Source organism: Mustelus asterias, chromosome 2 (genome assembly GCF_964213995.1).
Source record: "Mustelus asterias chromosome 2, sMusAst1.hap1.1, whole genome shotgun sequence".
Lineage (NCBI taxonomy): Eukaryota > Metazoa > Chordata > Chondrichthyes > Carcharhiniformes > Triakidae > Mustelus > Mustelus asterias.
Genome location: NC_135802.1, coordinates 48,126,614 through 48,140,031, shown reverse-complemented (window position 1 = coordinate 48,140,031; position 13,418 = coordinate 48,126,614). Strand labels below are relative to the sequence as shown.

At 43.5% G+C, this 13,418-nt stretch overlaps 1 protein-coding gene across 1 annotated transcript in view; it reads left to right on the top strand.

Moving 5' to 3' along the window:
• Nucleotides 1-13,418, top strand: part of mrc1a (mannose receptor, C type 1a) — a 164,133-nt gene that overhangs the window by 39,859 nt on the left and 110,856 nt on the right. The window contains exon 4 of the mRNA XM_078234598.1: nucleotides 10,404-10,568. Coding sequence (XP_078090724.1) covers nucleotides 10,404-10,568 — 165 coding nt within the window. The remainder of the gene's footprint in view (nucleotides 1-10,403; nucleotides 10,569-13,418) is intronic.

Genomic DNA, 13,418 nt, shown 5'->3' with positions numbered 1-13,418 from the left:
TGCTACTGTGCTGTCCATCATTGTTACCCCAGCATGATCTGATCTGGAAGCCCATCCAGTCCAGATTCAAATCTCATCTCTGCCGTTGTGTTCCTCACACCAGTATTTACGGTAGTCAATGGTGACGTTTTGGTAAATTGTTTCATTTGTGGTCTATGTTAAGGATTAAATGTCACTGTTTGGAGATATCTACTGAAAGTTTGTTAACAGAACAATGTTTTGAACTTTTTTTGGGGAGGGGCAGGTGGTGACAGCGGCTCATCAAATTTAAATTCAATTAATAAAAACAATCTCGAATTGTAAGCTAGTCTATGACGACCATGTAACCACAATTAATTGTTGTAAAACCCATCTGGTTCACTAATGTTCTTTAGGGAAGGAAACCTGCCTCCTTACCTGGTCTGGTCTACACGCGACTCCAGATCATCAGCAATGCAGTTGACTCTTAACTACCCTCTGAAATGATTGAGCAAGCCAGTCAGTTCAAAGGCAGTTAGGGATGGGCGCCATGTCCCATGAAAGAATTAATTAAAAACATGTTAATTAAAAGCCAGAAAGAATCATATACCAGTTGATTCACTAACATTAATTTTCAACTCACAAGTAGATGTCAGGCACATTACCAAGCGCGGCAGCAATAATTTAAAGTTTAAGTTCCACCCAAATGGAACATTAGAAATAACAATTTGTTTATATTTGAAGAAGGAGCACTTTTGAATCCAAAAACACATCTGTATCATGCTAAGTTCGACTTCAAGTATGGCATTTTAACAGATTCCTTTCCATCCCCTTGTTATTTGAAGTTCTTTACCTAAGCCAAATGTTTAAATACACAAAACTCCATTCCCAACTCATCATACCTTATTCTAATTCCGAATGGTTTTATATTAGCGCTAATTGTAATCGGACGGCATGGTGGCACAGTGGTTAGCACTGTTGCCTCACAGCGCCAGAGTCCTGGGTTCAATTCCAGCCTTGGGCCACTGTCTGTGTGGAGTTTGCACGTTCTCCTCGTGTCTGCCTGGGTTTCCTCCCACAGTTCAAAGATGTGCGGGTTAGGTGGATTAGCCATGCTAAATTGTCCCTTATAGTGTCAGGGGATTGGAGTGGTACATACATTGGGTTACAGGGTTAGGGCCTGGGTGGGATTGTGGTTGGTGCAGACTTGATGGGCCGAATGGCCTTCTTTTGCACTGTATGGATTCTATGAAGATTCTATGAAGTGCAAGTAACCACTTGAGTCACATTATTCAATTGTCTTATTCAGCTCAGAAAACCAGGAAAAGCTGACTAACAACTTCAAGAAATTCAACCACAAAAATTCAAGAGGAAATTAGACAGTTCGCTGAACAGGAAGGATTTGCAGGGTTAGGGGGAGAAGGCAGGAGAATGGAACCAGTTGCTCATTTGGAGAAGCGATGTAGATACGATGGTGGGTCATGTGGTGTATGTGTGTGAAACAAAGCCACTGCTACAGAAATGAGGCATTTTAAATTCCACCAAGTGGTCAGGGGCTGAGGGGGCATGAGGGAGAGCTCTCAACCGAGGTTTGTGTATTCCTGAATTGTTACGGTCCCCATACTGACAAGACTCGGAGTGAATCTCCATCCCTGAGCTTCCGTAGGCCACTCTGTGCTGGATTCCCGGTCTTGTCTGCAGGTGGTTATTCTTCAGTTACATGAACTAGGATGAGAAAAGGAGACATGCATCAGTTTAGTGAATAAGTTAGACGAACTAGTATATCTTACTTGACCTTGAGTGATATTATATTACAAAGCAGAAGAGGAAAAACATTTGACTTATTGCACCGGTGTAAATGTTATCTCTTTAATTACACCTATCACCATTTTCCCTGCCCTTCCCCGAATATTTTCATGTGCTTCCTTTCCAATAAACAATTCACTTTTAATTACTTATATAATCCATAACTCTGTAGTTCCTTGTGATAATGCCTTGTCCTAGTAATCATTTGCATGAAAATATTTCTTCTAGCCACCCCCTTTTTTATTTGTTGTTAAGCTTATGTTTGTTTGTAACTCTATATATTTATTGACAACACTCTGTCCATGCCCTTTGTATGGTCTGAATGGGCCAAGTACCATTTTGCATCTATACAAATGAGATTCCCTGTGATGTTTAAGGTCGCTGTATTTTCTGGACACCACTCCCAAAAGAACTTTCTTTCATGCAGTGCCTTCAACCTAGTGGAACTGTGATATATTTCTAAGTCAGGATGATCTGTGACTTAGTGGAGTACTTGCAGGAGGTGGTGTTCCCATCCGTTTACCCTTATTTTGCCACCAGAAGAAGAGGCTGGAGGCTAAGATTGATAAGGTACACAGGCTAGCTACCAAGGAGAAGTGTTGTGCCTTAAACATTGGGAGGTAATCAGATGTTTCTTGATGATCACAGAATATATACCGAATGGCCGGAGCATGTGTGGAAATTCCAGACAGAAGGAACATACAAACTGAATCTTCAAATAAGAATCTTGGTTGTTGTGGAGAAGAGTTAAATGGCAGCAAGTAGTTGAGATGGATCTCCCTCCAAATGGAGACTGTGATGACAGGACTTGATGCAGCAATGGCTTTGGTCATTGATGTTTCTTCAGAAGGAACCCTTCAAAAATGCAGCTAATGAAAATATAACAAAACTTACTCCAACATATAAATCAAAGAAAGGGTTTCATAAAGAAACATCATTATTCCAAACTTGGGGCCTCGCCCTGGGCCACTCCAAGCTTCCACAATTCTACATAGTTCCTTATTTATAGTGAATCAGCTGGTCAGCTGATTATTACATCACTCTGTGATTGGTTCCTTGTTTTACTGGGTCAGCTGAACCTTACATCTTGTTCTCAATGGTCACATTACATCCAATCAAAGTTGTCGCCGGTTACATTCTAACAATTGAGTTCATGAACATGACTTGCAGCTGTTTGGCGAAATGCACCATTCAGCTTCTGCTTTGTGAGGAAAGCACAGTCTTCTGATGCACTGTCAAATAATAATAGTGAAGTTATCCACCTGGATCAACAGACCAGGTACCAACAAATGAGATCTATCATTTCTGCACCATTCTCCCATCTCATAGCAGAAAAAACAGGGAGAAGCTCAAGGAAGGCCACATTTGTACGCAAGGCCACGTTCTCCATTTATAAACTATAACAGAATGTTGAAAATACCTCAAAAATATTTTCTAAAAATGTTCACATTTTAAAAATGTCTCAATAAATCAAGTAAAACATTTCAAAAACTTGAAACAATAAAACATTTGATGGAATTTGATGCAGAGGTGAGGGTTGGGACTGGGGTGGTGTCTGATACTATTAGGGAATTATTAGGATCAGGCAAGAAGGGAGGCAGCAACTTCCAATGGCTTTGTGTGAAAGGTAGCAAGGAGAATGAGACCTAAACTACCATTAAACCTTGAGTGGAATGGACATCCACTTTCCTTTCTCTGCCTCACCATTCTGCTTAGTGGCAGGGTGAACATCTCCTATCATTTGCACTCCAGAAACTCTTCCTCTTTCCATATAATATCCAATCGTTCCTCAAGCTTAGTAACTTTGAGCTGCAATAAAATACACTGGGAGGCATTTATTACATGTTTCATTTATTCATGCACAGGATGTGGGCACCACTGGCTAGGCCAGTATTTATTGTCAATCCTTAATTGCCCCTCAGAAGGTGGGAGTGAGCCACCTTTTTGAACTGCTTCAGGCTATGTAGGTACATACACCTGTACATATGTAGGTATGTAGGTACATACACCTGTACATATGTAGGTATGTAGGTACATACACAATACTGTTTGGGAAGGGGTTCCAGGATTTTGATCCGATGACAGTGAAGGAGAGGCGATATATGTCCAAGTGAGGATGGTGAGTGGCTTGGAGAGGAACTTGCGCTGATGGTGTTCCCTTGTATCTGCTGCTCTTGTCCTACTAGATGGTAGAGGTTGAGGGTTTAGAAGATGCTATCTATTGAGCCTTGGTGACTTCTGCAGTACATCTCATTGGTGGTACACACTGCTATGGAGGGAGTGAATGTTGAAGGTGGTGGACAGCGTACTAATCCAGCAGCTGCTTTGTATTGGATGGCATCAAGCTACCTGAGAGTTGCTGGAGCTGCATTTCTGCAAGCAAGTGGAGAGTATTCCATCACACTTCTGACCTGTGCCTTGTAGGTAGTGAAAAAGAGTCAGAAGATAAGTTCCTTGCTACAAAATTCCCAGCTTCTTGTAACCACAGTATTCATATGGCTGGTCCAGTTCAGTTTTTGGTTAATGTTAAACCCCAGGACGTTGATAGTGAGGGGATTCCACTATCAAGATAAGACTGAAGCATTTGCAACAATCGTCAGCCAGCATCTTTTGCCCTGATGTTCTGGGCTCCCCCTTGATTGAGTATGGGAATAATTGCGAAGTCTCCTCCTCCTGTGAGTTGTTAATTGTCCACCACCATTTGTAATTGGATACAGCAGGACTGCAAAGCTTAGATCTGATTGGTTGGTTGTGGAATCACTTCACTCTTTCTATCGCGTGCTACTTCCACTGTTTGGCATGCATATATTCTTGTGCTGTAGCTTCAGGTCGACACCTCATTTTTAGATATGCCTGGTGTTGCTCCTGGCATGCCCTCCTGCACTCTACATTGAACCAGGGTTGATACCCCCAGCTCGATGGTAATGGTTGAGTGGGGGTTACACTAGGCCTTGAGGTCACAGTTTGTGGTTGAGTTCAATTCTGCTGCTGCCGATGGCCAAATGTTGTTCAACATGGAGATGTACTGACTCAGCAGCTGTGTGTGAGTCGGTGGTTGTTAATTAGCAGGAGGTTTCTTTGCCCATGTTTGACTTGATGCCATATGACTTCATAGTGTCTGGAGCTGATGTTGAGGACTCTCAGGGCAACACCCTCCCAACTGTATACCACTGTGTGTCTGCCTCTGGTCTGTCTGTCCTGAAGGTGAGACAGGACATACTTTGGAACGGTGATGGTGGTGTCTGGGACATTGTCTGTGAGGTATGATTTCGTGAGTATGATTATGTCAGGCTCTTTCTTGACTAGTCCATAGAGCATCTCTCCCAATTTTAGCATACCGGGTTTCCCATTATTATTTTCAGTCAATGCCAGGCAGTCCATCTCGTTTAATTCCATTTTTAGACGTAGCGGTTTGATACAACTGAGTGACTAGTTAGGCCATTTCAGTGGACACTTAATGGTCAACGACATTGCTATGAATGGGATTTTCCAGTCCTGTCATAGCAGGACCTGCCACTGGAGATTCGGCAGCCCAGCTTAGATTTCATTGACTTTCAGCAGGACTGGGCAACCCCGATGATGGACAGGGATGGAAAAAATGGTTTGCAGAATGTAGGTTCCATATGGCACTAGTTCCAACTGTCTTGTTATAACAACTTAACTCATAGGGTTCTGAAATTTAAATAATTATAAGTTTCTCCACTGAGCATATAAATAAGACAAGATTGTAGACGGCATGGTGGCACAGTAGTTAGCACTGCTGCCTCACAGCACCAGGAATCTTGGTTCAATTCCCGTCTTGGGTGACTGTCTGTGTGGAGTTTGCACATTCCCCCCGTGTCTGTGTGGGTTTCCTCCAGGTATTCTGGTTTCCTCCCACAGTCTGAAAGGTGTGCTGGTTAGGTGCGTTGGCCATGTTAAATTCTCTCTCAGTGTACCCAAACAGGCGCCGGAGTGTGTTGACTAGGGGATTTTCACAGTAACTTCATTGCAGTGTTAATGTAAGCCTACTTGTGACACTAATAGATAAACTTTATAGATTATTGAGTAAGTGCTGAACAAAAAAGTAGCTCTTTCCGATTAGCCACATTTGAGTTGCTGGGGAATGAATGTTAGTTTACAGAATTGGTCCTTGTTACGGAGCATGAGAAATATTTGGTACAGCTCAACAATAACAGCAACTTCATCATTTATTACCATTCTGTCATTTTCTGTTAACTATCCAAATAATAGCACCAACTTGGTGTAATCATTTAGTATGATGGAATCAACAATTTGAAATTGTTTTGCTAATCTGGAATAACCCGTGAAAATATTTTAAAAAGTTGCCGATGCAATGTTACGCTGCTTAAGATAATATTAACAGTCTTTTAAGTCTGCAAACTCACATGATTCTTTTGTTCGCTGACATTTGGAGCTGATTGTTAATTGTATATTGCAATCACTTTATTTTCCTGTTTACAATACTTGGCACTTTACAAGTTGCCTTAGAAATCCCAGTTTCCTCTCTTTCCTAATCTATGGCACAGCTTTCCTCCCTTTTTGGATCAGAGCAGCATTAGTTGTTTGGAGACAGGAAGAGGAAGGGACACCATTTCTATTTCCACCAAGATTATATCCAATATGTCTCTGGCCTCACTTCACTGTTGTGCATTATTTTCTTTTTAGCCCCTGCTATATCAAATATACAAGTTCTTGGCTACATGCAAGAGAAAAATCTGCATTCTATAGAGTCTAATCCTTTCCTGTTTCCAAAGCAACTAAAAAGGTGTCAAAATAAGCTGCACCATTATATATTTTTAAAAATGTGTTCATGGGATGTGGGCGTCGCAGGTTGGACCTGCATTTATTGCCCATCACTAATTGCCCTTGAAAGGCTGCCTTCTTGAACAGCCGCAGTCCACTGCAGAAAAATTCACCAAGTTTCAGCTCAAGTATAACGTGTTTTGGCTACTGCCATTGGCAGGAAAAGGGTGTAGGTCAGAGGAGTGAGAGGGTTTGGTGGTGGTGTTGCAGGGTTGATAGGGAAGATACTGAACAGAGAACAGGCTTTTCACACCAGCAGGATTCTCTGTTCCCGCTGCAGTGAACAGAGATTTGGCTGAGTGCCAAATATTCCGTCCTCGCTTGCAGTGGCAAGGGGGCATGAATTGCCGGAGAATTCTGGCCCGGGTTTAGTTCCAGGCACTGAACCCCTCGGGATTCTCCCTTTCCCTGAAGGGAAAGATAATTAAACACAGCTGGCTGCCTGCGGAGCAAAAACCATTAAAGTGTCAATCAAAGACTTGTTTAAGGCACTGAATTTGAAATTGAATGAATTCATAGAATTTGAACAATTTTCTAGGTATTTACATGGTCCTGTGCTTTCTAAGAGGGCTCAGAGACTAGCAATAATGGCAGTGCTAAAAAATGGAGCAGAGTGAGCAGCTGTGGAGAAAGGAATTTCTCCCTCCCCCCCCCCCCCCCCCCCGCCACCCCCTTCCCCTCACCCCCCATTAAAGTGACTTATCCTGTCTGTCAGAGGATTTGACACGGATCTTCCCACACCTGAAGTTTCTGACAGAGAGAAAGGGATTCTCTTCTGCTGAATGGAGTGCTGCTGTGATTTGGAAGCCTGCCAAGTGTCCAGGGCGATTAAAGTGACCAGGTCACTTCAAAGATTTCACAGTCCATTGACAGAATGAAGACTTTGATCAGAGAAATGCCTAAAATCACCACGCCAAGAGTGGTGTTCAGGTTTCCCCAGGCTAGAAGGGGCAGTTTAGACATGAGATTCCCACCCCCCCCCCCGCCCCCATCCTAGGGGGAAGAGTCCCTCAGTCAACCTCTTGATACATGATATGTACAAATATGGATGCTTACTTCTGAAAATCATGTCAGTCCATTCATTTCCTATTTCATGTAACTTTTCAACAAAATATTTCCATCATGTTTTCTTTTTTTAGATTTGGTCATGAATTGTGGCATTGCTATTAAAGCCAACATTTATTGCCCATCCTTCATTACCATTGACATGATGGTAACGAGCCACGTTCTTGAACCGCTCTAGTTCATTTGGTGTAGGTACACTGACAGTGCTGTTGGGGAGGGAGTTCCAGGATGTTGACCTAGCGACAGTGAAGGAAAGGCAATATAGGTCAGGATGCTGTGTGACTTGGAGGAGTACTTGCAGGGTGTGGTGCTCCCTTGTGTCTGTCCTTGGCCTCTCATTTTACCATTGTAGAAGAGGTTGGAAATCACCCTTACCCTTCTAGATGTTAGAGATCATGGGTTTGAAAGTGCTACAAAGAATTCTTGGTGAGTTGCTGCAGTGCATCTTGTAGATTGTACACACTGCTGCCACTGTGTGCCAGTGAGAAAGAGACACTTTAAGGTGGTGGAGATTTCATGGTTTTAATCTCTCGACACAGTACATGGATTAGATCAACCACACAGTCTCAGTTATGGTTTTCCTCTTATGGCCCTTTATTTGGATGATGTGGAGATGCCGGCGTTGGACTGGGGTGAACACAGTAAGAAGTCTCACAACACCAGGTTAAAGTCCAACAGGTTTATTTGGTAGCAAATACCATAAGCTTTCGGAGCGCTGCTCCTTCGTCAAATGGAGTGGAAATGTGCTCTCAAACAGTGCACAGCGACACAAAATGAAGAAGGAGCAGCGCTCCGAAAGCTTATGGTATTTGCTACCAAATAAACCTGTTGGACTTTAACCTGGTGTTGTGAGACTTCTTCCTTTATTTGGAGACAGTGCCTGTATGAATACATACTCCATTCTAAAATTTTGCATAGAAACATAGAAACTAGAAGCAGAAGTAGGCCATTCAGCCCTTTGAGCCTGCTCTGTCATTCATTTTGATCATGGCCGATCATCAAATTCAATATCCTGATACCCCCCTTCCTCCCATATCCTTTGATCTCTTTAGCCCCAAGAGATACATCTAATTTCGTTTTGCAATCAGATAACGTTTTGACCTTAACTACTTTCTGTGGTAATGAATTCCACACATTCACCAGCCTCTGGGTGAAGAAATTTCTTTTCGTGTTCTCATTATTTTCTGAAGGAAGTTTTTCACAGCTGGTAACTTCTCATAAACCTACTAGCACTCCACCCTCCCTAACCACTGCTTGCTTCATTTATGTTGTGGTTGTATGAACAGCAGAGTAGTGAACTAGGATCCAAATACATGTAGGGAAAGCTTTCATTTTCATTTTGTATACAGAAACTTATATGTGAAATCAAACAAAATTTACAATGCCAAAATTTACCTCAGCTTAAAAAATGGTTAAAAGTTACATTTGATTGCAAACTATGATTTCATTGTGCCATGATTATGCTACACAATAACAAAAAATGATTTTAAACACAAGGATCTGATATGCTTTCAAAAATAAACAAAGTGCACGATGCGGGGGAAAACGGGAGATTTTGGGCGTGCTTAGTTTTATGAATCTCCAGCATGCTGTGCTCCAGAACGCCACAGAGAGATTCACACTGGTAAGAGAGGGGTGGGGCTTCATCCTCCCGGAGAGGCCAGAATCGGTGCGCTGAGCAGGCCACTGCACATGCGCTGATCTGTCTGTCAGTGGGTAGATTGGTGCCTCTGCACTGCCGCCCTCCCCACCCCCATCCCACTCCCCATTGCCGACCGCCTGATTTATTTTCCAGCTCCCTCTCCCTCCACTGATCGCCGTTTTCCCACCCCACCGATCGCCGGCCTACCTGAGCCCCGCCCCCCAATCACTGGCCTACCTGATAACCGCCCGGGCCAGCCCCTCCATGTGCAGCCCCGACCCTCCCCTTGTGTAGGCCCATTCGTCCCCACCATATGCAACCCTGATCTCCTCCCGCCATTTGCATTACTGATCGCCTCCTCCCTTCCTCTTCCATTGATCCCATTGCAGAATATGCAGCAGTCCCCTCACCACCAATTGGCCCTGCCCCCTCATTGACCCAGCCCATCTGGCCCCACCGTCTTGGCATTCTCTGGTGCCCGGTAGGCAGTGCCAGGGTGCCAGGCTGACACTGCCAGGCTGGCACTGCCCAAGGGGCACCCCTTCCCCTGATCTCCCAGCAATGACCTCAATGGCCTCTGTCCTCACCAGGAGGGTGGGTGATCAAACCTGGTCCCCTCTGATGGGAACCTGGTTTTTGCTGGTGGGAACCTCTCCCGGCAGGGTGGGAGACACTAGCGAGCCTGAAGACTACCGTACCGGCTCACTAATCATGTTGAAATTCAGATTACAATATGGTAATCAGCCTCACACCAATTTCCGGCGCAAGGCTAATTGCATTGAAAAACATTGCCTGGGAGACTCACGATTGGCCAGACGCCTGTCACCGAGTCCTGCTACAGAGCCCCCACTGATGTCTCTCAGCTGGCTGTGCTACTCAAGCAGCGCAGGGGGCTACGAGAGTCCCCCCATAGCTGAATGGAGAATGAATTAACTATGTATTGAACAAAGAACAAAGAACAATACAGCACAGGAACAGGCCCTTCGGCCCTCCAAGCCTGCGCCGCTCCCTGGTCCAATTGCTTCTGTACATAACCAGGAGAAGTGTTTTCTTTTACATGACAGGAGAATTAAATATCTTCCAGATAGAGGATCAATTTACCAGTGGAACCTGTCTGTTTTTTCAGCTAACAAGTGTGATATTTCATGGCGCAAAGATCCTGTAACAAGTAACTGCTATCAAATCAACCACAGTTCAGCTCTAACATGGCATGAAGCAAGAAGAAGTTGCCGACAACAGAACTCAGACTTGTTGAGTGTGACGGAGCTACACACCCAAGCATTTCTCTCAGGTAACGAATGATTGCAGTTATGTGCAAATGTTTTCAGTATTATTGTCAAGCAAAACATAGATCCCTCACACCTAGCAAATTATTAACTTTATTGATCAGTTGCTGTTAGAATGGCCTCAAAAACTTCCATCATGTTTCAACAGTCACCTCAGTGATCTGTGTTTCCATCTGATAACAACCATTTTTATACCTTTGATCAAACTTTTATGCTTCCTTATTGCCCTTCCCAAGTCCCATAACAGCAGAAAGATTAACAGTGACAATGATGGGTGTTTTTGAGGCCCACGAAGACTCCACAGGGAGATGTGGAAGCCCGGGCGAGATTGGTGATTGCGAGTTCTCAGGAGGGGAATCGAAAGACAAACAAGATTTCAGGAATGGATTTCCGAAGCCCTTCACAATCACCGTTGTTGTGAAGGGGGTCCCAGATGGGGAAGTAATAGGGATGGCACCAACTGTTGGCTCAGGATGTTTATCTTTATCCCTTCCTGGTCAGACTTTTGTACCCTACATTACCTGCCAGTAAACTATTATGATAAAACATTCCATGTCACTCCATCTACTCAACATTTAATATGAACTCTGCTCCACTATAATCCTTTCTAAATCTCTCTTCCTCCTGTAGCCATGTCAGAAGAAGAAAACACATTCCACTACATTTGGCCTTGCCAGTAATGTTACCTAATGTTATATCTGGATACAAGTAATATGATGTATTTCCCAAGTCAGTCGTATATTTGATTTTGTGATTCCGGAACAGTGGGAAATACAGTCAATATTCTTCCATTTATATTTAACCCTTAAACAAATTAAATTATATTGTTTTCTTTAAAATATTCTAATATTCTCATTTGATAATGATCATTGTATGAGTTAATGGATGTATTGATTTATTATTTATAAGCTTGCAATCTTGCCAGTGAATGTGGGTTCTCTCACGAAATGACCTCGATGTCCTTGCCCAACTATTGATTTCTTTTCAGTTATTCATCTCTAGATGTTTACTTCTGCTTTCGATCCTCCACCACGCCCAAGTTATTTATGTCTTGAGAAATGTGGTTGCCTAGATTTGCTTAACTTCTGCTTACTCAGGGGTCGCCTTTATAGGGGGAAGCTGCATTAAACAGTTCTGCAGTGCATTCCTTCCACCAGTGAACCGTCCCTGTGTGAGCAGGGGGATCAGATTGGCTACCTGTTACACTAAAATAGATAGCCAATTACGCTGGTTAAGACCGCAAACAGGGGGGATTTTACAACCTCACTTCCTTTTTACCAATGCTGGAGTGGCTCCGACTCCACATGCAGAGGCCAACAACTCAATCTCCAATTAATAACTGGAGGGAATCTATGCATGGAGCCAGAGGAAATGGGCGAGGTATTAAATGAGTACTTTGCATCAGTGTTCACCAAAGAGAAGAAATTGTTGGATGATGAGTCTGGGAAAGGATGTGTTGATAGTTTAAGTCATGTTGAGATCAAAAAGGAGGAGGTATTGGGGTTCTTGAGAAACATTAAGGTAAGTCCCCAGGGCCTGATGGGATATACCCCAGAATACTGAGAGCGGCAAGGGAGGAAATTGCTGGGGCCTTGAGAGAAATCTTTGTATCCTCATTGGCTACAGGGGAGGTACACAGTAACAGTTTTAACAACACCAGGTCAAAGTCCAACAGGTTTATTTGGTAGCAAATACCATTAGCTTTCGGAGCGCTGCTCCTTCGTCAGATGGAGTGGAAATCTGCTCTCAAACAGGGCACAGAGACACAAAATCAAGTTACACCAGAGGATTGGAGAATAGTCAGTGTTGTTCCTTTGTTTAAGAATTGTAGCAAGAATAATCCAGGTAATTACAGGCCGGTGAGCCTTTACATCAGTGGGAGGGAAATTATTGGAGAGGATTCTTCGAGACAGGATTTATTCCCACTTGGAAATAAGTGGACGTATTAGTGAGAGGCAACATGGTTTTGTGAAGGGGAGGTCGTGTCTCATTAACTTGATCGAGTTTATCAAGGAAGTGACGAAGATGATTGATGAGGGTAGGGCAGTGAATGTTGTCTACATGGACTTCAGTAAGGCCTTTGACAAGGTCCCTCATGGCAGACTGGTGCAGAAGGTGAAATCGCATGGGATCAGAGGTGAGCTGGCTACATGGATACAAAACTAGCTCGGTCAAAGAAGACAGAGGGTAGCAGTGGAAGGGTGCGTTTCTGAATGGTGGGCTGTGACAAGTGGCATTCCTCAGGGATCAGTGCTGGGACGTTTGCTGTTTGTAATATATATAAATGATTTGGAGGAAAATGTAACTGGATGGATTAGTAAGTTTGAGGACGACACAAAGGTTGGTGGATTTGCAGATAGTGATGAGGATCATCAGAGGATACAGCAGAATATAGATCAGTTGGAGACTTGGGCAGAGAGATGGCAGATGGAGTTTAATCCGGACAAATGTGAGGTAATGCATTTTGGAAGGTCTAATACAAATAGGAAATATACAGTAAATGGCAGAACCCTTCAGAGTATTGATAGGCAAAGGGACCTGTGTGTACAGGTACACAAGTCACTGAAAGTGGCAATGCAGGTGGAGAAGGTAGTCAAGAAGGCATACGGCATGCTTGCCTTCATCGGCCGGGGCATTGAGTTTAAAAATTGGCAAGTCATGTTGCAGCTTTATAGAACCTTGGTTAGGCCGCATTTGGAATATCGTGTTCAATTCTGGTCACCACACTACCAGAAGGATGTGGAGGCTTTGGAGAGGGTACAGAAAAGATTTACCAGGATGTTGCCTGGTATGGAGGGCATCAGCTATGAGGAGAGGTTGGAGAAACTTGGTTTGTTCTCACTGGAACGACGGAG